This window comes from Grampus griseus, assembly GCF_964374135.1.
Source record: "Grampus griseus genome assembly, chromosome: 7".
In the NCBI taxonomy this organism is placed as follows: Eukaryota; Metazoa; Chordata; class Mammalia; order Artiodactyla; family Delphinidae; genus Grampus; species Grampus griseus.
The window spans coordinates 15,396,844-15,422,216 of NC_139001.1; the positions used below are offsets into that span (position 1 = coordinate 15,396,844).

The window sequence follows — 25,373 nt, forward strand, 5'->3', positions numbered from 1 at the left end:
TTATTAATGACTTTGAATCGTCTTATCTCTTTCATACTAGTAAGCTCATTCTGTTTTCCTTGTATATGCATTTCAGTGTTTTTTTAAACAGGCTTTAGAGAAGATCATGTCTTCTAGAATCAAGGGGAATCTTAGAATTGGAAGGAAATGCTTTTCAGAAAGTTAATTATAAAATAATACATGAACTCTGATTTGAGATAGTTTCTTTGGATCTTGGTTTTCACTTTTGTAAAAGTAGTGTCTGGATTAGTTCTAAAAATTCTAAAAGTTCTAAAAATGTTAAGATTTAGATTTTTTAAAGTTAGATTTAATGTATAGAGCTACATACTAATGTGACAGATTACAGCTAAACTAAAGAACTAATTGCTAATAATATGCATCAAATACCTAAATTCTCCATATTCAGTGTCAGAACTTTGAAGAATCTTTACACTAGTTTAGAAGGATTGTGATAATTTTTATATTTGGATTTCTGATGCCCACTAGCTTTTCTAAGACGTCTGAGGTGTTCTCTTTAATAAGAGATGTTCAAATTCATTTGGATAGAGAAATTTTTCAGTAAATCTTAATGGATTTTTATTTGAGTTTTTTCCAAGTGTTTCTTTTTCTCCCAGTTTTATTTCTCAAGCTTGATAGGTTTCTTACAATGTGGTAATGTTATGTTCTTTAGGGTTTACATCGTATCTATTTTATATAAGTGGAAGGAAAACGAATCAGTAACACATTAAATGTCACTCTAAATAGCTGTAGCTCAGCACACGTAAGAGTCAGTATTTCTGCATTAAATACATAAGAGATGAGAGTCTGTCTTTTAGATTTGACAGATTCTCTATTTTACTCCTCCTTTATGAACAGATACGTCCTACCGTTACCAATGTGGCTAACAGGTTTATATTTATTTATGGTTAAAATAAGTGTAAGTTGTTCATGGTCTTGTATCTCAATTTATTGTCTAAGCTTATTCTTTCTTTTGCATAATTCTTAACTTTGGGCTATTTTCTGGTAGTAGTTATACTAGAGAATGGATGAAATAAGAGAAATGTTATTTACTGAAGTATGTAAAATTTTACTATAATTATTGTAAACACAATTACAGAAAATTACCATATCCCCCTAAATTAGCAATAGTATTCCTTAATATCCTCAAATATCCAATTATTGTTCAAATTTTCTCAGGTGTCTTTTTTTAAATAGTTTATTTGATTTGGGGTTCAAATGAGGTTCATACATTAAAGCTGATTGATGTGCTTAAGTCTCTTTTAATTCACAGGTTGCTCCTCCAACCATTCATCTCTTTCCCTCTCTCCCCCTCCCCCTTTCACTTTGTGGAAGAAACTGGGTCACTTATCCTGTAGAGTTCTCACATTTAGGATTTTGCTGACTATATTCCTGTGGTCCCCTATATTTTCAGTAAATTGGAGTTAGATCTAGGAGCTTGATCTGATTCAGGTTTAATTTTTTGTGTTGCTGTGAGTTTTTAAATAAATAAATCTTATCTCTAAAACAAAGTGAAAAAAACCCTGCAAAAGTCATCTACAAAAGTGGCTTGTTTTTATTCGAATAAGTTAAGCTTTCCTTAAACATTGTAGTTTTGTTCTGTGAATGGTTTGGGCACTTTCTCTCTGGTTGGGAAAGTGAGCCATATTTCAGAAAGCACTGAGTTGAAGGCTAATAGCAGCTTTCTGGTAGAGTAAATATAGTAGGAAAGGTGTTCTCTTCTTTTTTTTTTCTTAATATTTATTTATTTGGTTGCTCTGGGTCTCAGTTGCGGCAGGTGGGCTCCTTAGTTGCAGCATATGGGCTCCTTAGTTGTGGCTCCCGGGCTCCTTAGTTGTGGCATGCGAACTCTTAGTTGTGGCATGCATGTGGGGTCTAGTTCCCTGACCAGGGATTGAACCCAGTCCCCCTGCATTGGGAGCATGGAGTCTTATCCACTGCGCCACCAGGGAGGTCCCTGTGTTCTCTTCTTTCCTCAACACAATCTAGCAAGTCCTTTTAAGGGCTTAATGTTACATGTGCAGGATCTAAGAGGGGCTGTTGTTTTAGCCAGGATGGGCAGGGCAGGCCCATGTAGGACCATGTAGACCTTTGAGCAGAGACCTGAAGGAAGTAAGATAGCTACATAGGAATCTAGAGGAAGAATGTATGAGGCAGAGGAAAGAGCACGTGTGGAGGCCTGGGATGGGATCCTGATGGCAGCATGTGGCTGGAGCACGCGCAGTATACCAGGGGGAGCAGCAGGCGTCGGGCTTGGAGAGGGGGCTAGGGCCAGATTCACATAAAGCCCCATGTAGGGCATGGGGTTTTATTCAAAATCTGATGGAAGTCCATTGGACGTTTTTGAGCAGGAGAGTTCTGTGATCTGATTTAGGTGTTAAAGGGTCACTCTGTGGGGAGAATAATAGATCATAAGGTGGCAAAGTAGAAGCAGAGAAATCATCCTAGGAAGCTCATGCAGAGTCTGGGCAAAAGATAATGGTGTTGGAGTCTGACTGCAGCTGTAATACCGTCGCTCATAAACCCTTCTGGTAACATGATGTGTTGGAAGCTAACGTATCTCATACAGCTTAGAATGAGAAATTTATTTCACAGACAAAAGCAGGGGAAGTTTTGCCCTTTTTTTTTAAGAATTGGAATGTGTATTTGTATTTCTTATGAATATTAAGAATGAAATAACTGTACATTTTCCTATTTGTTTTGGCTACTAGGCTGAAAACTGTAGTCACAGCCTGCCCATAGCAGCTGTGTGGGTTTTTAGTGCCTACATATTTGTGTTCTGTTTTTCTCATTGTCCTGGTATTTTAATTGCATTTACATTTTTTCCCTGGTCCTGGTTTTTTAAAATTTGGTTAATTCATGTTAATACTGTTTAAATATTTGTATTTCTTGTAATTTACTTCAATTACTTTGTGAAATGAAGCAGGATATGAAGTACTGGAATTAAAAATTAAAAATGACTTGGATATTTAGGCATTGCATTTTCCAAAAGTGTCTTCCTGTGAGACCATGGATTAATAACCAAGTATGTGTGGTTCCTATTTGGTCAGTGCAATTTCATGTCTTCTCCTGTAGGTGGCACGCACTACCCTTCTTCCTGGCCTCCTAAAGACCATAGCTGCGAATCGGAAGATGCCCCTTCCTCTGAAACTGTTTGAAATCTCTGACATTGTAATAAAAGATTCTAGCAGAGGTAAGAATGAGTCACCTTTGATTTGTATACTTAAAGCATTTTTTATTATGAAAACTTCAACTGTATATAAAAATAGAGGAAATAATGTAATTACTCCTGTGATTCCAGCACCCACCTTCAAGAGTTATCAGTTCACACATGGCCAGACTTCTTTCATCTATACTCCAACCCACTTCCTCGTATTCCTTTAGTATAAATCTTAGACATCACATCATTTTATCAACAAACACTTTAGTTTGTATTTATGAAAGGTAAGGGCTACCACTATTGTTTTTAATAATCCAATGCCATTATTATATCTTATCATCAAATATCCAGCTAGTGTTTGAATTTTCCCAATTATCTCATAAGTTTAATTTTCATGACTGATTTATGTGAATCAATCCAAGCAAGGGCCAGATATTTGATTGCAATATCTCTAACTTTTAATGGAAAGCAAATTTTAATAGAGAATTTAATAATGTTTATGAAGAACCCTATTAAAACCTCAACTTGCAAAGCACTATGGAGTATTTCTGTTTTTCTTATGTCATGTGATTTATATGCATATCATTTTGACGTACTTGATATCTTACTATTCTAGTTTAACAATGATTGTTCATATTACTGTTGTACCGGTGATTGTAAATGTGTTTTACCAGTTTTTGCTTCTTTTGAGGATGGTCTGGACTTGTTAGTACAGCAAGTTGCTTTGTCTAATATTTGGAATGTAGCTGTTATTTAATAAATATATTATGTATTTAGTAAGTCCTTAAACCTGATTGCCAAGAAAGCCTGTCTCGTTCAAACTTCTCCATGTCTTCAACTTATATAAGTCCGACTGACTGTTCGAGCTGCATATGTGGTATCTTTTGGTGAGCAGTGCCCTCAAATGACTAAATTACTGGCAGTATTCCTTTGATTCCCTGGATTTAACAGTTGAAGTCCTATCAGTATTTATTCAGTCTTACCCCAGACTCTGCAGAATTCAGAATGTGTTCTTTTGAATCAGTTGACAAAAGAGGGGGCCTTTTCCTCAGTTTCTCCTGAAGAGGACAACATGGCGTCATTCTAACTACTAGAAGGTAGCCAAGAACTATTGACTGTAAATCGGCCTGTCTTAGGAAATAGATTCTATAAAGGTACCCTGTGGACTGTCCATTGCAAACCTTCCAGCCTAGGCTGGATTCCATGTGCTCCCAGTATGCAGCCTTTCTTCAGTTAACAGTGTCACCTTGCATTTGTATGGTGCTTTTTGCTTTGCGGAGCACAGGCTTCGGACACGCAGGCTCAGCGGCCACGGCTCACGGGCCTAGCCGCTCCACAGCATGTGGGATCTTCCCGGACCGGGGCACGAACCTGTGTCCCATGCATTGGCAGGCAGACTCCCAACCACTGCACCCCAGGGAAGGCCCCCCCACCCAAATTTTTTAAGGTACTTTTTCTTTTTTGATTGTTAAAACATCTCTTTGAGGCTAATGGGACAAAATATTGTCCCCATTTAATATACTGGAAAATTAAGAGAGAAAAGTGGTAATTGGCGCAAGGCTGCATAAAATAAGGGACTTAGAGCTAGGGCCAGAATTTTGGTCTCAGTGCTTATATCCTTAGAGAATAAAAGTTCTATGTAGAATTTTCCTTGGGTGATAAATGTGCTGTAATAGAAATCAGAAGACATTTTCAGTGCCAGCTGCAAATAGTTTTGAGGGTTCTTATACCTCAAATCATCCATTGGTATAGATAACTGAGAATTTGTTGTAATTCCAATGTCAGTTTTTTCTATTAACTTTGACTTGTTACCTTTCATCCTAGTTCTTTGAGTTTTATGTTGTTTTGATCCTTGGTGATCCTTTAATATTTCTAAATATAGGATTAGGTTAATTACTCGAGATTTCCTCAAAAGTTCTGTAATACTGTTTCAGCAACAGGACTCCTCCCTAATTGCAAAGGCTCCCTGCAGGGCTGGGCATGCTCACAAGCAGGCAGCTCAGAGCCTGGACGGTGAGGGTGAGGCGCGAGCTGCGGTCCCCACAGTTGCCACAGGGAAGGTTTCGCTGTAGGCATGGAACACCACTTTACTGTATTGCAGTCCAGGGTAGAGGTGCCTTTGCTGGTTTTCTTTTCCTCTGTGTTTCTTGGGAAGGCCCGTGCTTGGAGGTTGAAAGAGAGCTGTTCTTAAATACAAGTGCTATAGGCCATCATTTAACAAATCACCCTGGTGATAGTTCCAGAAACCCCATCCATATACTTTTTAATTCAGAGATTTGTCTTTCTGCTACACTTCGTTTCATCAGGAATAGTAGTTCTTATCTCTGTAGCAAACCTTTTATACCTGATTTTAGTTGTGATTATTCTGCTCTGTTTTCCACATCAATCCATTTTTAACTGATATGACTTTTGCCTGTTGTCTTACACCATCATGGTTTATTGTTTTTCTTTAAAATTTTCTGTCATATCAATGAGATTTGAGGAATAAGAGGAGGTAGATGCACTCAGTAAGTCTACCATCTTGAAAACATAGGTTTGCTTTAGTTTATGTGGAGTGTGTTTCCTGTTTAAGTTGGCCTGGATTTTATTTCATAACAGAAGCTTTTCTGATGGATTATTATAAATAGGGACCTGTGATCTCCCTGCCTGTCATCTGGTGTACAGAGAGGACTCTGCAGGAGAGGCAGCCCAGCACCGCGGTTCCATGAGAGACTGCAGCCAGAGTGCCTGCGTTTGAGTCATGGTTCTGCCATTTACCAGCTGCTTAACTTTGGACAATTAATTTAATTTCTTGGTGCCTCAGTTTCCTCATCTGTACAATGGGAATAATGATAGCACTTATTTCAGTAGACTTGTAAAAATTAAACGTATTTTGAAAAGTTCCAGCCACGTAATAAGCACCGTTTGGTGTTTGCTCTGACTATCAGCATATTAGCAATCCCTAAGGCCCAAAACCTAGCTTCTTGGTCTCTGGAAATTTTCTTTGAGAATGAATTGAAAAACCTTTGCTGGCCATTAAAGGGTTAATATCACCTTGCTAAGGCACTTGGAGCTCTTTTTTTTTTTTTTTTTTTTTTTGCGGTAGGTGGGCCTCTCACTGTTGTGGCCTCTCCCATTGCGGAGCACAGGCTCCGGATGCGCAGGCTCAGCGGCCATGGCTCACAGGCCTAGCTGCTCCGCGGCATGTGGGATCTTCCTGGACCGGGGCACGAACCCGCGTCCCCTGCATCGGCAGGCGGACTCTCAACCACTGCGCCACCAGGGAAGCCCTTGGAGCTCATTTTTATCCTAACTTTGAACTTAATTGGTTTTTCTTCTGTTGTGCACTATTTTTCTTTTTTTTTTTTTTTTAGGAAAAGAAAACCAAAATGTACCAATGTGGGAATTTACTTAAGAAAGTGGGAATGTTGGGTTTTTTGTTTTTTTTTTTAATTTTGGCTGTGTTGGGTCTTCATTGCTGTGCGTGGGCTTTCTCTGGTTGCGGCGAGTGGGGGCTACTCTTTGTTGTGGTGCGCGGTCTTCTCATTGCGGTAGCTTCTCTTGTTGCGGAGCATGGGCTCTAGGCGCACGGGCTTCAGTAGTTGTGGCACGCGGGCTCAGTAGTTGTGGTGCACGGGCTTAGTTGCTCTGCGGCATGTGGCATCTCCCCGGACCAGGGCTCGAACCCGTGTCCCCTGCATTGGCAGGCGTATTCTTAACCACTGCACCACCAGGGAAGTCCAGGAATGTTTTTTGAGCAATTCATCACCCACTTCTTTTCAGTGAATTGAGCATATATGTTTTTACCGTCTCTCGAACCAGGAACCATTTCTCTGTTGGAGTTACAGTAGCCATTTCCTCCTAAATAATGAAACAATTTTGAAGGAAAAAAGAAAAAATCTAGACCATCAAAAGTGAAATGACAGCAGTTTTCTAGGGACTGTGAAAATGTCCCAAATTTTCACTAGTGAGGGCGGTACTCGAACTGCTGGTTTAAAAGGGGTGCAGATGTATGGCAACACAGTCTCATTTGTTGTACTGGGAGGAAGTATCTTTTAGTTCCTTTTCTTTGCCAGGGACTGCTTGGAACATGAGAGAAACGGTTGCCAAGGGAGTGTACAAGGTGCCCTGATAGCACAGAGAAGGGAGTGACAGCTGCCACTAACTTGTTTCGTAACATTAAGGAAAACCCAACACTCTCAGCCTCATGGTTTTTGTGTAGGCAAGTGTATCTTCCAAAATGGAAATGGAAGAGGAATCTGTATTGGATTTCAATATGCCTTCCACAAATTCTGTCTGACTTGCGTTTCTGTAAGAGTAGACGGAAGTCTCCTAGTCCGTGTTTTTGTGCTTGACCTTATCAGACAGTTTCTTATGCTAACGTGGACTTTCTGACTGGCCATCCATGTCATGAGGCTGTCAGGCTGCCCGGTGAGGGACTCAGGCACCCTTCTCAAGTGTGAGGATTTCCACTCTGAGCCAGACACAGTCTGTTCTAAGAGGCTGAGCCAGTCACTGCATTTATTGAACTGTAAGATCTGAAGTTGCTGCAACATTTAAAAAAATTAGTCATGACTCGAGGGACAAAGCTGATTTATCCCTTTTGTTGGGCAGAGTGGCGGTGTCTTTGGAAGGAGAAGTTGAATGCAGACTCTGCTGTGGGGTAAATTTTCAGCTTTATTATAGCAGGGAAGTCCAGTAGAGGCTGTACTGAAGCTATCAGATCGGGCTGCTGTGTGAGTAACTGGTTGGTTTCAGTTGTTATGTTTGTCTTTTCAGTGTCGAGGAGAAACTATAAACAAAATAGTAAAAAATTACTTCAGAGGAGCAGTTGTGAATTTCTAATCTTCATGCCCAGAAATGCAACTATACTTTGCAAAGTCCAGCATTCTGGCTTTTTATTAAACGCAGATTGAATTCTGCCATCACAGTTTATTCCACAGTGGTCACTGAAGCTGCCAGGATGCCTAAAAGCTCACAAAAATGGCAGGAGAAAATGCATCATGGGGTTGAATCTAAGTTTAAAAGGAATGATAGCCTAAGAAGGAAGACTTACTTTGGCTTCGTAAAGCAAGTATATAGGGTGTTTTAAATTTAGCATGATACAGTCATCCAGTTGTCAGTTTGACATTTATTGGTGGAGAACCCTGATAATCATACTGCCCTTTAGTTTTAACTACTGCATTTTAATAATTTTAAAACTGCTGGGTTTTAATAATTATTGTATTGCTCAGGTTGTTCCTGCGTCTCCAGAGCGTTGCTGCAGCCCTGGAACAAGTCACCTTTCCTCTGTCCCCCAAATTGCTGCTTAAATAGTTGCTAAAATTTCTCATTCTCCCTGAAACTTTTCTAAATCTGAAAGATCTACTTCTTACCTTGCCTAGTTTGGATATGGAAATCTAGAATTTTTTTTAAACTTTTACATTTAAAGTTTTTTTTTTTAACTTAAGTATATTTAAGATTCTTGTTCTTTTCTCCTCCTGGCACCACCATGGCCGCATAGAACAGAGCTAATTCACTGTTCTTTATGATTTGGTTTGTTCCTTCTGTTTGCTGTCGGTTTGTACCTTTCATGTATCTGTCTTATTTTGTAACCTGCTAAACTCTAGGGGCCCAGTCTTCGTAGTTTTTTGTATAATTCTTTACTTGATAAAAAGCTCAATGAAAGCATTTTCATTATGAGCTTGTAAAATACTTCAGCTCTGAGAAATTGTCCATTAATTCTGCAGCCATTGAATAATGGAAGATTATCTCACATCCACATGTGGAATGTGGCTTTCTGAAGAGAGCTTATGTCATCAGTCTAGATTAGTTTAATTTTACCACTCATGTTTTTGGCATGTAGAATTTCCAATTAATAATCCAAAAAATATGGGTGTAAGGAGCATTGACATTAACAGTATTTGAAGTAGCATCATTCGCATATGTGATGGCATCTTAACTGTGTGAATACCATCATTTTTAATATAGAAAGTTATTTTAGTACGTTTGGTTCACATAGTTAAGATCTACTAACATGAGTATAATGTGCTCTGTCATGCATTGAATATCGTACTTTTTTAATAGATAAAAATCCATTCCAGGTTTATGTTAACGAAATAAAAGCCAACCCACAAGGATGTAACCTTTTCCTTCATGCATTGAGAAGGTCATAGATTTTTCCTCACATTTGTTTCTTGGCTTTCAGCATTATTTAAAAGACGAAAAGTCTTTACCTCAGTGCCATAATATAGAAGTGTTTTAAGGAAAATTGTTCTTAGGTTTTATTATGTTTGTTTTTAAAATTGAAAATGTATTTGTAATATCTTTAAGAACTTTCACAAATATGTATTAAGAGTAATTCTGTTGTTTTCACATTAAAAAAAAAAATACACGTATCCAGCTTCTCCCAAATCCTACTCTTAGAATTAGTTGCCAGACATTCTATGCATATGCAACCGTATGTTTTACATTTCTCTATATAGCCACAGATACAGGTAAATTCTTTCTGGTGTTTACACAAACAGGATTATGCTTTTTCTGTCTTCTGTACTTTTTTCCTATGAACACATTCTGTCCACCTCATTCTTTTTAATGGCTGCACAGTATCTCATTATATGGATATACTGTAATTTATTGACTCAAACTATTATGATGACTGTTTAGATTGTTACCAGGTTTTTGCTAAAATATGTCTATTGTAATGAATATCCTTGTACCCTTATACAAATATGTGTTTTTAGAAATTGAATTGGTCAGTCCATAGATATGCATATTATATGTTTGCTACCTTGTCAAATTCTCTTCTAAAAAGGATTTTTTACAAATTTGCAGTCCTACCAAGAGTGTGTAAAGGTTCCTGTTCTCCCATGTTAGATCTAATTTTTTAAAGTCTATGTCTTGACAGGATTCTTATAGCTTTTGTGAATCATTAGGCCTACTCTGAATTTCTTCTGAAGATAAGTAAAATTTGTAATATAAGCTATACTAGTCTCATGGGTACCAATATTAAAGAAATTTTTTAGATGGAATAGACTAAAAATCAAAGTGATTCGTTTCATTTTCTGAGCTTGGCCAGGCTGTTATTCTCAAGCTCAGTGTCAGCCACCAGTTGCCCTGGGAGCTCTGTTGGTTTCCCAGTAGGCTTTCTCCTAGCATCTTTTTTTTTCTTTTTTAAAATTTATTCATTTTATTTTATTTTTGGCTGCGTTGGGTCTTTTTTGTCGCATGCAGGCTTTTCTCTAGTTGTGGTGAGCGGGGGCTACACTTCGTTGCAGTGTGCGGGCTTCTCATTGCAGTGGCTTCTCTTGTTGTGGAGCACAGGCTCTAGGCACGTGGGCTTCAGTAGTTGCAGCGTGCAGGCTCAGTAATTATGGCTTACGGGCTCTAGAGCGCGGGCTCAGTAGTTGTGGTGTGCGGGCTTAGTTGCTCCGCGGCATGTGGGATCTTCCTGGACCAGGGCTTGAACCCGTGTCTCCTGCACTGGCAGGTGGATTCTTAACCACTGTGCCACCAGGGAAGCCCTCTCCTAGCATCTTCATTTGGGCTTCTCAGTGAATGTGAGAATAGAGATGGAAAGCTTCTCTTGAAGACTCTTATCCTTTTGCATTCTGTGCCACTTAATGATAACATTGCCTAACACCCCTAATTTGCTTTTAATCATTGGTACTTTGGTGAGAGAGAATCTACACTAAGCAAAAGCTGTTCGAAACATTTGAGTTGTATGTGATAGTCATTTACTAAGGGACATCACGTATCACTTTTTTTCCTTTTTTCTTCTTTTATAAAATCACTTGGCATGTTCTTTCAGCTTCCAGAATCGTAGCCAGCCACCCCTTCTCTGGGTGGTTTACATCAGCCTCTCCAGGCAGTACTTTGAAGTCTGTGAAAGACACTGGTAATTTAGGCTGACATACTTGGCAGGCCTATTTAAAAAGCAGAATTGTTTGATGGCATGACACAAGAGGTCTGTTAACTGAGTTATAAAGAACTGAGGCATTTCCAACAAACCCTAGTTTTGACATGAAATTTAAATAGTTCTTATTTTGCGGCATGCAGTCAGTGAACTTCCTGTGATGTAATATGGTCTCTCAGTGCAAAATACTAGGAAGTGGGAATTTTATTATGCCTAGCAGTTTCTCCAAGGAGAAATTCTGGGTGGAACTGAGTATGTGGTTATTTTCTCTTTTAATTCAATCCAGCTAATTCAGAGGGAATGTCTTAGCAAGATGTGAGGAAGCAAGTCTAGAGGGAATGGTAGCACTTGGGAGAGATGTGAAAAACCAGCCAATCAGTGGTGGGAGCTGGGAGGGGGCACCTAAATAATGTATTTAATCTAATTCTTATGGTGGGTTTAGTATAAAGCCCTAGAAGTCAGTGGCCTTTCCTTAAAATACTGCAAAATTGAGTTTAAAAATATATAGCTCATTATTGTATATGCGTGTGCTGTAAACATCCTGAAACCTTTCTTGAATGGAGTATAATTTTTTTTAAGTCTTGTATTTTTTATTGTAACTTCATTATTCTGATCATCAAAATCACTTAATTTTTTTCTTTTAATTCTAAGTCTTTAAACCAGATGTTGCTCCTCTTACCAGAAAGGCAGGTTTTACATAATTTGGAGATCAGGACAGAAGTATTCCAAGGCAAAGGTTACCAAAATAGAGCTTCCAGTTTGTGTTGCTAAGCTCTCTGAATGATGGCATTCCTGTTGGACTCTTCTCTCACAGCAAAAATGGGACTACAAAGTGGTTTCAATACGTGTCTGTGTGTTAAAGTGGAAGCATGTGATACCAACAAATGGGTACCACATGGCAGAGATACCCAGGAGCAAGTCCGTAATATGAAAGGGATAAATTAGTTTTGTTTCATTTCATTTTTTTCCCTTCAAGGGAAGGGGGGTGGGGAGAGGGGTTGAGCAGGGAGGGAGGGGGAGAGGGGGGAGAGGAGGGGAGAGAGAGAGAGAGAGAGAGAGAGAGAGAGAGAGAGAGAGTGTGTGTGTGTGTGTGTGTGTGTGTGTGTGTGTGTGTGTGTTCCTACAGAGCAATCAGGCCCCTCATTTTAGTTAATGCATGTGGTTGATTTAGTGATGTTTGATGCCTGCCTGGTTTTAATATTAATCTTTATTCCGACACCTCCGATTATAGCGTTAGGTACCAAATTACTTTATTCTTGCACGTGGAAATGATGGAGAGTGACAGTGGCACAGTACTCACTTTCTGACACCAGCTGGCTCTTGTGCTGACGTAGAATGTGGCCACTGTCTTGTCCTGGCCTTGTTTAATGATTTTTTTGTGTATGCTTAACTTCCTTTCCAGGCTTTATTCATTTATTCAGAAAATAATTGTTGAGGGTTTAGTCTGTGCAGGCTCTATGCTGGCTTTGACCTCTAGTGGAGTGCTTTGAACATAGTGGGTGCTAAGAAATGTTACATGGCAAGAACAGTTATTTCTCTATGTATGTTCAGTCCAAAGTTTAACTCAGAATATACTTCCCATGAGTTACAGTACTGTTGATGGCTAGAAACTTTAGTTAACTGACTTCTAAAAATAATTTATTTCAGTTGCTTGACTGCAGTTCTTAAATATGAAAACTTTTGAAAATGAAAACATCTGTGTATCGTATCAAAAACATTTCAAGAATGCACATCTTTGACTATACTAAGAATATATTCATACATAAGCTTGCCCTTATATTGTTTATTTTCATCTAAATCCTTTAGAGATGTAGAGATCTCATCAAAATCCTTTAGAGAGTCAGAGATTTCTACTGTAGAGAGGGCATGGATTTTAGAGTTAGACAGTCCTGGTCAAATCCTGGTTTTGTAACTTATTAGCTGTGTAATTAATTACAGTTCTCTCCAGGCAGTTAGCTTGACTTCGGGCAAAACCTTTCTGAACTTTCGTTTCCCCATCTTATTTTCCCTATCCACTTTATAGATACAATAAAACCTAGCTTACATGAGTGTCTTGAGAATTAAGATGACAGATAGGTTGATAGAAAGATACTAAGTTCTGGATACTAAGTTTCCCTTTCCTTTTACCCCATTTATTGGCTAACTTTTATATTACTAGCAGTGAAGTACAGTGTTATAAAATACTCATTTGTTTATTTGGATATCTGGAAGGCAAAAGACATTCTATATTTTGTGCAAATTATAGTATGGGAATAAGTCTGTGGAAGAACTTTTGCTCAATACATGCTAATATGAAGCAGCTTTTTATTTTCAGTTTGTTCTCCCAGATAGACATTAGTTTGTTCTTTCTCTTTTCCTGATTTGAAAGGCAAAACGAAGCCAACATTCATTCGTTGTTTGTGTAGAGCAGTGGTCTCCTCCAGAATTTATTAAAGGGCCACAAGTGTATCTGCCTGTTAAAAAGTTAAATGATCTCCACTGAATTTGAGTCTGTCTTTATATGCTATGCATATCTTTCTTTAAAAATGAGTTTTGCTAAAAATAGAACTACCGTAAGACCCAGCAGTCCCACTACTGGGCATATACCCTGAGAAAACCATAATTCAAAAGAGTCATGTACCACAATGTTCATTGCAGCACTGTTTACAATAGGCAGGACATGGAAGCAACCTAAGTGTCCATCGACAGATGAATGGTTAAAGAAGATGTGGTACATATATACAATGGAATATTACTCAGCCATAAAAAGGAACGAAATTGAGTTATTTGTAGTGAGGTGGATGGACTGAGAGTCTGTCATACAGAGTGAAGTAAGTCAGAAAGAGAAAAACAAATACTGTATGCTGACACATATATATGGAATCTCAAAAAAAAAAAAATGGTTCTGACTAACCTAGGGGCAGGACAGGAATAAAGATGCAGACGTAGAGAATGGACTTGAGGACCCGGGGAGGGGGAAGGGTAAGCTGGGACGAAGTGAGAGAGTGGCATGGACATATATGCACTCCCAAATGTAAAATAGATAGCTAGTGGGAAGCAGCGGCATAGCACAGGGAGATCAGCTCGGTGCTTTGTGACCACCTAGAGGGGTGGGATAGGGAGGGTGGTAGGAGGGAGACACAAGAGGGAGGGGATATGGGGATATATGTATATGTATAGCTGATTCACTTTGTTATACAGCAGAAACTAACAACATTGTAAAGCAATTATACTCCAATAAGGATGTTTAAAAAAAAAGAGTTTTAAATTTTTGTAACTATCACTGCGGATACAGAACAGTTCTGTCACCCCCAAAACCCACATGTCCCACATTGTCACATTTTTTCCCCGACATCTAACCCCGGACGACCGCTATCTTGTTCTCTGTTGGTATACTTTTGATTTTTCCAGAATGTCATATAAATGGACTTACATTGTCCACTTATATTGCTTTTTAAGACTGGCTTCTTTCATTCAGCTTCATGTCCTTGAGATTCCTCTAAGTTATCAAGTCTCCCTTATTGCTGAGTAGTATTCCATTGTATGGGTGAACCAGTTTATCTAGTCACCTATTAGAGTTCACTTGGATTATTGCAATTATTTTTAAAAAATATTACATTGTGTAAGTTTGTCCTGATTTTCAAAGTAGAAAAAATATACTAATCAAGGAAAAATGGGGGAAAAAAAATTCCTGCCCAAACAGAACCTCTATTAACATTCAGGTGTATTTCTTTACATTCTTTTTCCTGTGCGTGGAGTTTTTTGGCTTGTGGTTATATTTACATAGCTGCGATTCTTCATAAATTGCTTTTTTTTTCATGTTTTAATTCTGATGTGTATGTATGACATAAACAGTTTAAAAAGATTATAAAGTAAACACTAGTGTAACCATCCAAGTTAAGACCCTTCCTTCCCTTTACCTAGAGCAATCACTATCCTAACTTTTGTGATAGTCATTCGCTTCTTTGCTTCATAGTTGTCCAACCTGTGTATATTCTTTAGATAATATAATTTAGTTTTGACTCTTTTTGAACTTTGTGGCCTCCTTTTTTTGTTCTGTTTACTATTGTAAGTATTCTAGCTCTATTATTATAAATCTTCATAAAGATGCCTTTTAGCTGCGTAGTATTCTGCTGAGTGATTGTGCTGTACTTTATGTGGCCATTTCCCAATTTGGGTTGTTTCTAATTTTCACTATTGGAAATAATGCTTTGTGTAGAAGTAATATCTTTCTACATGAATCCATTCTTGTATTTAGAATTATTTCTTTTGGATAGTATTGTAAATAAAAGAGTTTGAAATTTTAAGGTTCTGAAAAATGTTGCTAAATTCTTTACCAATTCGTACCACAATGAAGCCTTACTGTTCCTGGGCCAGCATTGAGGGTTTTCCGCATCTCCCCCAAGTAAAAACACCTCAGGGAATTTAATGGTTGAAAAACCATCTTATCTCGTCTTTCTGAGTTTGATTGGTTCTATGTTTCCTAATTGGTTTCCTTTTTTGTTGATTTTGCTTGAGTTTATGTTTTCGGGTAAATCAGCTTCTTAAGTGATGGTCAGTGTAGCCTTGTGACCAATTCTTTTATTTTTTTTCAGATGTAGGTGCAAGAAACTACAGGCATCTCTGTGCTGTTTATTACAACAAGAATCCTGGGTTCGAGATAATCCATGGGCTTCTGGACAGACTCATGCAGCTACTTGATGTGCCTCCTGGCGAAAAGAAGGGAGGATATGTGATCAAAGCATCAGAAGGTGAGACAGATCAGCTGAGTCAAGAGTCAATGATCCCATAATGAAGGGGCGAAGCCCTATTTGTGATAAAGTGTTTTTGGTTTTGATTTAGGGGGGAGGTGAGTGAGAGAGCTTCATATCAATTAATTGTCAGTATTTTCTAGAAATATCCTTTTTCCCTCCAGTATTTTGAGAAGATGCTTTTCAGAGCTCCTGTAGTGCCACACATTATACTTTTGTTCCAGCTGAGTGCTGGTAACCCCTAGTTACTGGCACCATCAAGTCGTGGTCAACCCACAATCCAAACTGCAAGCTGAGAGAACCAGAACTCATGACTTGTGCTCAGAGCCTCCTGCCTGAAGCCTTTAAGGCAAAAGAGGAAAAAAGAGAGACATTGAAAATTAGGCTAACTAAATTGTATATATACTCCTAAAATGCTAGTTTCTTGTTGTCTGAGGAATCCTGAAATTTTTGCTTTTCATATCCCTATAGCTTGAATCGATATTAGATAAGAGATCCACAGACAACTTGAAAGAAACATTTTACCACTTTATTTCCACTGTTTACCTGACAATTTTATAACTTTATCTGGCATCTTAAATTTCTATTGGAACGTTCACTTTTTTCAAAGTGTTATTTAGCAGTACTTATACTGGTGTGAGGTTTGGGGGGACATATTTTTGTTTTCCCCTAGTTGTGTTTTTCTTAGTCCTCAGAGATGGTTTTTTATTATTGTTTCAATTTTTTTTTTTAATTTGGAAAGTTCTTTGAAAATGCAGTAACCCTAAATATATGGCCTTTTTAGGTTGAAGATTTGTGGAGTTATCTTTTTTTTTATAAAATTGAGAGATTAAATATTGCAGGGAGTTATCATTTTCTACCACATCTCTCATTAGTAATCATTCAGTGAAGATATGTGTGATGCTTATAGAGTTTTAGAGTGTTGGAACTGGGTCTTAGAGTTCATCAAGTCCAGTTCCCTGATTTGACAAGTGAAGAAGCCAAGGATAGGCAAGCCAAGTGAGTTGGGCTGGGTCACACATGGGGACCCCAGGGCGCCTGCCTCCCACTGTTCTTTCCACAAGACCAAGTTGCCTGTCTTTATAGTGGCTTTACATTACTCATTCACCAGTTGACTATTCTAGAATTTCTGCTTTAAGATCTGGTCATCCAAGTTAATGGCAGCCTGAAAGCTGATGTGACACATTTTTTTTAACCTTCTATACAGAGTCTTTTCTCAGAAATTTTACTTCATATAGAGATTAGCTGAATAAAAATCTGTTTCCTGAAACAGATTATGTCATATATATGAGATATAATTTTTTTTCTTACTGGAAAGGTTGCAGAGAGCTGAAATGGTAAATTGGAGCATAATTTGTTGTGGATATGATACTTTTATATGTAACTTTTATATTAACGATGTTTCTATAAGCCATAAACCAGTGTCTTAATATAATGACTCTTCTGCCTCAGTAAGTTCCTTAGACATATTTCTCAGAAGCCTCTAAGTTCCCCTGTCATGAGACAGGCTTCAAGAAGACAGAATAAGTAGGACACAGATCCTGCTGTCAAGGAACCTACAGGGGGAATGACCACTGCATACCAGCTTTCACAATAAGCTGCTAAGACGAGTGCCTTGAAGTTTCCAAAGAGGGAGATGGTGCGGTTTCTTAAGAGCATATGGGAAAGCGTTAGTGAGTTTCTGGAAAGTGACATAGGCCTTCGAAGGAAGAGGTGGGAGACAGGGGACCAAGGCAGACCACCAGAGCAAAGGCAAAAAATGATGGGAAACATAGCCTAGTGCAGTTTGGTTTGACTACAGGGTGAGGAAGAAGCTTGGGACTACATTTAGAGTCCTGAGTGCTAGAATAAGGAGTTGTAGCTAATTAGCTGGAAAATATTGAAGCTGCTGCTGCTTTTTTTTTTTTCCTTAAGTGAGTTATGTGATTAGATCTGTACTTTGAAGGAATTAATCTGGCAGCATTATGTAGGTTGGGCGGCATGGAGAGTAGAGGGGAAGAGAATGGTTGAAAGGTGTTATAGTGAGAATAAGGGCTTGACTTTGAATGTTGGCCAAGGCTATACTGAGGAGAAGACTGATTTAAGAAACTTTATGAAGGTAGAAGCTGCAGCATTCAGCATTTGGAAAAGTTCCACTTGGAACCTTGTGTGCCACTCGGAACCTTTTATGATACAGCTCATATGTGTTGATCTTTTTTTTAAGTTCTATTTTCATCATTCTAAACCTATGATATTATAATTTTAATCCTTTTATATTTTAGCACCAAAACAATATAATACTTAGTACTTAATTTCCCTAATATGTAAATGTCTATCATTTTGGCTTGGAGTGTGTGTGTGTGGGTGTGGGTGTGTGTGTCTGTGTGTGTGTGTGTGTGTGTTTTCAAATTAGAAAATACATTCATAAACTGTAACCACTTACGATGTGGTTGTAGGTCTTCATGTTCAGTTTTTTAGGCCAAATTGTTACTGGTGTTTGATTTTGTATGAGGACAGAGGCCATCTTGTGTTTACTTTTGAATTTACTTTGGCTCTCAGAATATTGTAATGTTATATTTTAATTATCTGTTTTGATTACATAATGACAAATATGATTACCTTTTTTTTAAATGGTTAAAGAAACCAAGACCTAAAGAAGTGGCTTGTCAAAATAAGTCAGCAGTAAAGTTGGTATAAGTTCTTCATCTAAAATTTAATAGATATATAATATGTGTGTGTATATATATATATATCTCCTAAGTAAATCCCTACACAGGAATTTGGTTGCTGGGGTGTGTTTAGCTACATCGTTTCCTCAGATTTATTGTTATTTTGCATAAAGCTTTCTCTGCTTCAAGAAAAGATCTTCAGAGTATCAAAAAAGTCAAGAAGAAACAGATTAAGAGCTACCATTTCCTGCCATTCTTAATTAACTGAGTTGTCTTCTATTACTCTGGCATATGGTTTACCTTTTAATAATTAAAAGTCCGTGGTGGCTTTGCCATTATAATTGAGCTAAGTCTGTTCACCAGAGAGTCTTGCTAATGTCAGTTCATTGGCAGATATACCTAATCTCTCTGTGTCCTTTCTAATGAACACCACTGACTTCCTTTTGTGCCACTTTGTTTGGTGGTAGAGAGTGGAACAGAACTTGATTCCCTTTTGAGAAACTTGGCCCTGTCCACTGTGAGAGAAACCTGGAAACTCGTCTCATTGATCATCACATTGATCTCAGGGAGTTCTGTTGACATTGGCATGTAACCTGGCTTCTCATGCAGACAGCAGCCCTCTGCAGCCTGTGGATCTCTGAGAAGCACTCCCAAGTCCTGTGACTGCAGCCACAATTAGAAGCCATGGTCACTTAGTCTCACAGAGTTTTTATTTGCTGAGCGCCCTTGCAATTAAGAACACAAGGTGAGCTAGAATGCCAAACTGCTGATAGAATAAGGGCAGTCGTTGAGTAGAAAAAAGAAAGAAGAACCTTTAACTTTTTAACAGACTGTAGAGTGTTTTGAGCACTTGGAACAATTCATCATGTTTTAGTGGCATTTGATCGGATCATTACAGCATATGTATGCGCTTTTTTTCAGACTTCTTCCCCTTTGTTTTTGTGGTTTGTTGCAAACTAAATTATGTATGTTAAAATGCATTTATCCTTTTCAAAACCACTTCTGGGCAAGGAAAATTTGCAGCATTTTTGTGTTTAGAACAGTTATGTGGTTCCTGGGCAAATCAGTGGCGAAAATAATTTCTTAGGGAAGGTAGTAGGCTTTGTGCGATTGGCTGCACTGACTTGAGTGTGTATTTTTTCCCCTTGAATTTGTTACTATTTCAGTTTTGTTTATTCACAAATCTATGGAAAATGTCAGTTTAACCTGAGACAAGATTCCTGATGGAAAAACAGAAGTTTTAGTACTTTTAGTTTTGACAATTCTAATTTTCATGCTGCTCAGAATTCATTTTGTGAAATGAAAAATAACCTTGTAAGTAATAGGCACATTTAATCCTGCACCATATGTACCCACAGAGGTTATTTAGATGCCTTCTGTTACAGCATCACCTAATGATCATTGACTTGACCTGTAGGTCATGACCTTTTTCCTCTTTCAGGACACCTGTGAAAGATGTCAGATGCTAAAAAGTGCGGGTGAAATTGTGATGTCTCCCCGGCCTTCACACTGGTTTTTAGTGTAACATGAGCTTGGAAATATATGAGAAGAATTTGTATTGAACAGCTTGCTGGAGTAAAGGAGCCGTTTATGGTCTGATTTACACAAAAAGTCTAGGCTGGAAAAAAGGGGGATCTGTATAGTGTCTCCACATTTTTAGTTACCATCAGCAAAGACATGACTCTGTTAAGGCACCACATTGAAAAGAAAAAAAGTTTGGAAGTTAATAAGCTTCTGACCTTATTACTCTGTGTAAAAAATGTCCTTAATCCTCTGATTCTCTGGTGTTTTTCAGTGTTTGAGGCAAGCTTTCAAATACTACAATTTTTGTTACCTTCTTTGAAGGCTTTATTAAGAGCAGTATTAAACACATCTGCAGTGATCACCACATGTCAAAACAGCGGGATGACATGGGGCCACAGTGCCCAGTAGAGCCTCCGCAGCTATCACGATTCGCGTAGCCCTGTGTTGTTCTCGAGTGTGTTTTATTTCCTTGCCTCACTCTCTCTCATATGTATGAGGCAAAGTTCTCTCCACTCATGCTCACCACCTCGTGCTTTTGGTGTGCCTTGGTACCCACTTGACGTTTCAGTACTCAGTGCTGGAGTGCGTGTTCACAGCACGTCCCACTTGAATGACTTAGCTCACATTCCCATCTGATAGGTCTTGTAACACAGTATTTCTCAACTTCTTTTTTTTTCTTTTTTTTTTTTTGCGGTACGCGGCCCTCTCACTGTTGTGGCCTCTCCCCTTGCGGAGCACAGGCTCCAGACGCGCAGGCTCAGCGGCCATGGCTCACGGGCCCAGCCGCTCCGCGGCATGTGGGATCCTCCCGGACCGGGGCACGAACCCGTGTCCCCTGCATCGGCAGGCGGACTCTCAACCACTGCGCCACCAGGGAAGCCCCTCAACTTCTTTTTATTATCTCTCCCTTAAGGAACGTTTTAGACGTTTTTCCTAATTGCCCCTCCATAAAATGTTAATACCACTGTATACTGCATATTTATTATGTACTGTATGTATAGCTTTGCTTTATACATAAAAAGTATAAACCTTATTTTTAAAATTCAATTCAGGGTTAAGAATAAGTAAACATTTTTAAGTTAAGAGTTAAATTAGGGAGTTCTGGTGGCCTAGTGGTTAGGATTCCAGACTTTCACTGCTGTGGCCCAAGTTCAGTCCCTGGTCGAGGAACTGAGATCCTACAAGCCTAGTGGTGCAGACAGAAAAAAAACAGAGAGAGAGAGTTAAATCAGAAAACTACTAACATTTAACTTTGTATCTACTGCATAGCTTTTAACGTTACATACTTATATAAATTGTAGTGCATCATTATATATGCCAATTGGCAATTTAAATATATAACTGTAACCAAAAATTTTAAAAAACCGTTCAAAACCCACTTTTCCAGCAAAAGTAAAACAATTGAAAAATTAATTTTTAGTGAATTTAACTTTTCCTTGATAAGAGAAGATAACTTTTAATTAGCTGGTAGTCAGATATTGCTGATGATTTTTCTTTCCAGCACTTGATGTAGTTAATGATGTGTTGAATAATAACTTTTTAAATTAGAAACTTTCTATTTAATTCTCAAAGCCTGAACTATGCAGGGAAGCTCTCAAGAGCACACATAAACAGAGTCCACAAGGCAGCCAATGGTGATTCCTGGCACATGCAGGTCACTCTTAACATGACCTTGCAATTGAGCGCTTGATACAAAGTCTTCCAGTCACCGGATCAGAGCTATCTGTCGCCATAGTTGTGGAGCACTGATCTTGCATACATTTGCTATGTTTTCCATTTCAGTGCTGCTCCTGTGAAGCCCAAGACAACCCAGTGAGACGAACTGAACACTAAGGAGTACAGTTTTGTTAAGTAGGGTTCATCTTTGGAGGACTCCAAACCACTGTAATATAAGATTTTTTTCATACCCTCCTTCCCCAGCCAAGAACCAGTTTTCATTCCGCTTTGAGAACGCATGCTGTGACTTAATGCATACTTTGGAGTTGTTTCAATTTAACTGTATGTGCTGGGCAAAAGAGAGAGAGAGAAAGGTATTTTTATTTAACACCTTGTACTCCTTTTTTTCCTGCTTCCAAACTAGACATTGGCTTCCACTATTCTACAGAAAAGGCTATGGCCCAAATAAAAAGAGATGCAAAAGAAGTTCATTTCCAGTTTCAAGGACCCAAATCCTGAAAGTTGAGAGGATTTTTAGGGTGATTTGTACTGCTCAGGTTTTTTTCCCCCGATTCTTTTCCATTATAGTTTATTACAGGATACTGAATATAGTTTCCCGTGCTATACAGTTAATCCTTGATGTTTGTCTATTTTATATATGGTAGCATGCATCTCTTTATTTATTTTTTTTGCGGTATGTGGGCCTCTCACTGTTGTGGCCTCTCCCGTTGCAGAGCATAGGCTCCAGACGCGCAGGCTCAGTGGCCATGGCTCACGGGCCCAGCCGCTCCACGGCATGTGAGATCCTCCCGGACCAGGGCACGAACCCGCATCCCCTGCATCGGCAGGCGGACTCCCAACCACTGCGCCACCAGGGAAGCCCTTAGTGTTCTTTAGGTCCATCCGTGTTGCTGCAAATGGCATTATTTCATTCTTTTTATGGCTGAGCAGTATTCCACTGAATTTATATGTCACATCTTCTTTATGCATTCATCTGTTGATGGACATGTAGGTTGCTTCCATGTCTTGGCTGTTGTAAATAGTGCCGCTGTGAACATTGGGGTGCATGTATCTTTTCAAATTAGAGCTTTCATCTTTTCTGGATATATGCCTAGGAGTGGGATTGCTGGATTATGTGGTAATTCTATTTTTAGTTTTTTAAGAAACCTCCATACTGTTTTCCATAGTGGCTGCACCAATTTATATTCCCACAGTATAACAGTGTAGGAGGGTTCCCTTTTCTACACACTCTCTCCAACATTTATTATTTGTAAACTTTTTCTTTTTCCTGCGGTACGCGGGCCTCTCACTGTTGTGGCCTCTCCCGTTGCGGAGCACAGGCTCTGGTTGCGCAGGCCCAGCGGCCATGACCCACGGGCCCAGCCGCTCCGCGGCATGTGGGATCCTCCCGGACCGGGGCACGAACCCGTGTCCCCTGCATCAGCAGGCGGACTCTCAACCACTGCGCCACCAGGGAAGCCCCATTTGTAGACTTTTTGATGATGGCCATTCTGACCGGTGTGAGGTGATACCTCACTGTAGCTTTGATTTGCATTTCTCTGCTCATTAGCAATGTTGAGCATCTTTTCATGTGCCTGTCGCCCGTCTGTATGTCTTTTTTGGAGAAGTGTCTATTTAGGTCTTCTGTCCATTTTTTGTTTGGGTTATTCATTTTTTTTGTTTTTGTTGTTATTGAGTTGCATGAGCTTTTTGTATATATTGGAAATTAATCCCTTGTCAGTCTCATTGTTTGCAAATATTTTCTCCCAGTCCGTAGGTTGTCTTTTCATTTTGTCTATGGTTTCCTTTGCTGTGCAAAGGCTTCTGAGTTCGATTAGGTCCCATTTGTTTATTTTTGCTTTTGTTTCCATTGCTCTAGGAGATGGATCCAAAAAATACTGCTGGGATTTATGTCAGAGTGTTCTGCCTATGTTTTCCTCTAGGAGTTTTATAGTATCCAGCCTTACATTTAGGTCTTTAATCCATTTTGAGTTTATTTTTGTCCATGGTGTTAGAGAGTGTTCTAATTTAATTGTTTTAACGTAGCTATCCAGTTTTCTCAGTGTCACTTATTGAAGAGACTGTCTTTTCTCCATTGTATGTTTTTGCCTCCTTTGTTTGTTTGTTTGTTTATTTATTTTTGCGGTATGCGGGCCTCTCACTGCTGTGGCCTCTCCCATTGCGGAGCACAGGCTCCGGATGCGCAGGCTCAGCAGCCATGGCTCACGGGCCCAGCAGCTCCGCGGCATGTGGGATCTTCCCGGACCGGGGCACGAACCCGCGTCCCCTGCATCAGCAGGCAGACTTTCAACCACTATGCCACCAGGGAAGCCCTTGCCTCCTTTATTAAAGATTAATTGACCGTAGGTGTGTGAGTTTATTTCTGGGGTCTCTGTGCTGTTCCATTGATCCATATGTCTGTTTTTGTGCCAGCACCACGCTGTTTTGTTTACTGTAGCTTTGTGTTATTGTCTGAATGCACTACTCAGTTCTGATCTTACATATGTAAGTTTGGTTTTCCTCAGGGAGGAGCAGCTTTACATGTTGGCAGCACCCTGGTTTTGGCACACTGGTGCGCTGCACCGACCACTCTCCTCTGAATTTCTAGAGAATGATGTGTTCTGGTACACTAAATATTAACCCTCTAAACATTCAATTCAGTTTTAATCCAGAAGGATTAAAAGTATGGATGGGTGGAGAGAAAAAGAGGTACACATATTGAATACATTTCTAGGTAGGGTTGATAAATAAGTGCTTCTATCTGAAAAATGTGCTTTTCCCCTTGAGGTATTCACATTTAGTATTTCCTTTTCTTTAAAGGTGTAGGACGAGGGCAATAATTTTTACCCCCTCCCCTTTTTTTTGAGAATTGATGGAAGAAACACCTACAATGTAAACCCCATTTTATTAACTTTAAAAGTTTGAAACAGTTACAAGCTTATTAAAACAGGTGCAGGACAAAAAACTTTCCTGAACTGTTTGAGAATAAATTGCCAACCTGTACCCCTTAATACATTAGTGTGTATTTCTTACAAACAAGGACATTGTCCTACATAACCAAAATATAATCGTCAAAACCAGGAAAATATTATTCACGTTAATGTTGACCCCATCTAATCCTTTTACCCTGGGCAAGTTTTATCAGTTATCCTTTATATCAAAGAATCACTTATTGCCTTTAGCTGTCATGTCTCATTGGCCTCCTTCTGGAAAGTTCTAGAATAGTCTCTCCTTGACTTTCATGACCCTGACACTTTTGGAGATTACAGGCCAGTTATTTTGTAGTGTGTTCCTCAATTTGGGGTTTTCTAGATTCAAGTTAGGCAACTTTGGAGGAATGTTGCAGAAGTAACGCTCTCTTCTCAATGCATCCTATCAGTGGCACCCGATTTCCACTTATCGCTGATAATGTTCACTTAATCACCTGATCAAACTAGCGTCTCCTAGGCTTCTTTACTGTCAAGGTACTCCTTTCTCCATTATCATCAATAAACATTTTGTGGGGAGGAACTTTGAAATTATGTAAATGTTCTGTTCCTAATCAATCCTCCTATTTGTTTATATATCTTAGTATGGATTCATTATTTCCTGTTTTATTCAGTGTATCTTAATCCATTATTCTGATTCTCACGTTGTCCTCACTTTGGCCAGTGGGAGTCCCTTCAGGCTGGCTTCTGTATCCTTTTAACATGTTCCTGTTATTCTTTATTATTATTAGCACTCTCTTGCTTTGGGCACAAGAAGATATTCAAGGCTTATCTTGATCTTTCCATTGTCCCATTTCT

At 39.0% G+C, this 25,373-nt stretch overlaps 1 protein-coding gene across 2 annotated transcripts in view; it reads left to right on the forward strand.

Annotated features, from left to right (window-relative positions):
• The window catches only part of FARSB (phenylalanyl-tRNA synthetase subunit beta), a 67,236-nt gene that overhangs the window by 29,510 nt on the left and 12,353 nt on the right, over nucleotides 1-25,373 (forward strand). Inside the window, exons 15-16 of one of the 2 annotated variants that reach the window (XM_082658708.1) lie at nucleotides 3,073-3,190; nucleotides 15,605-15,760. In XM_082658708.1, the coding sequence (XP_082514834.1) occupies nucleotides 3,073-3,190; nucleotides 15,605-15,760 (274 nt within the window). Of the gene's footprint in view, nucleotides 1-3,072; nucleotides 3,191-15,604; nucleotides 15,761-25,373 lie in introns of those variants that run through there. The other variant, XR_014297010.1, reaches the window with a different exon arrangement.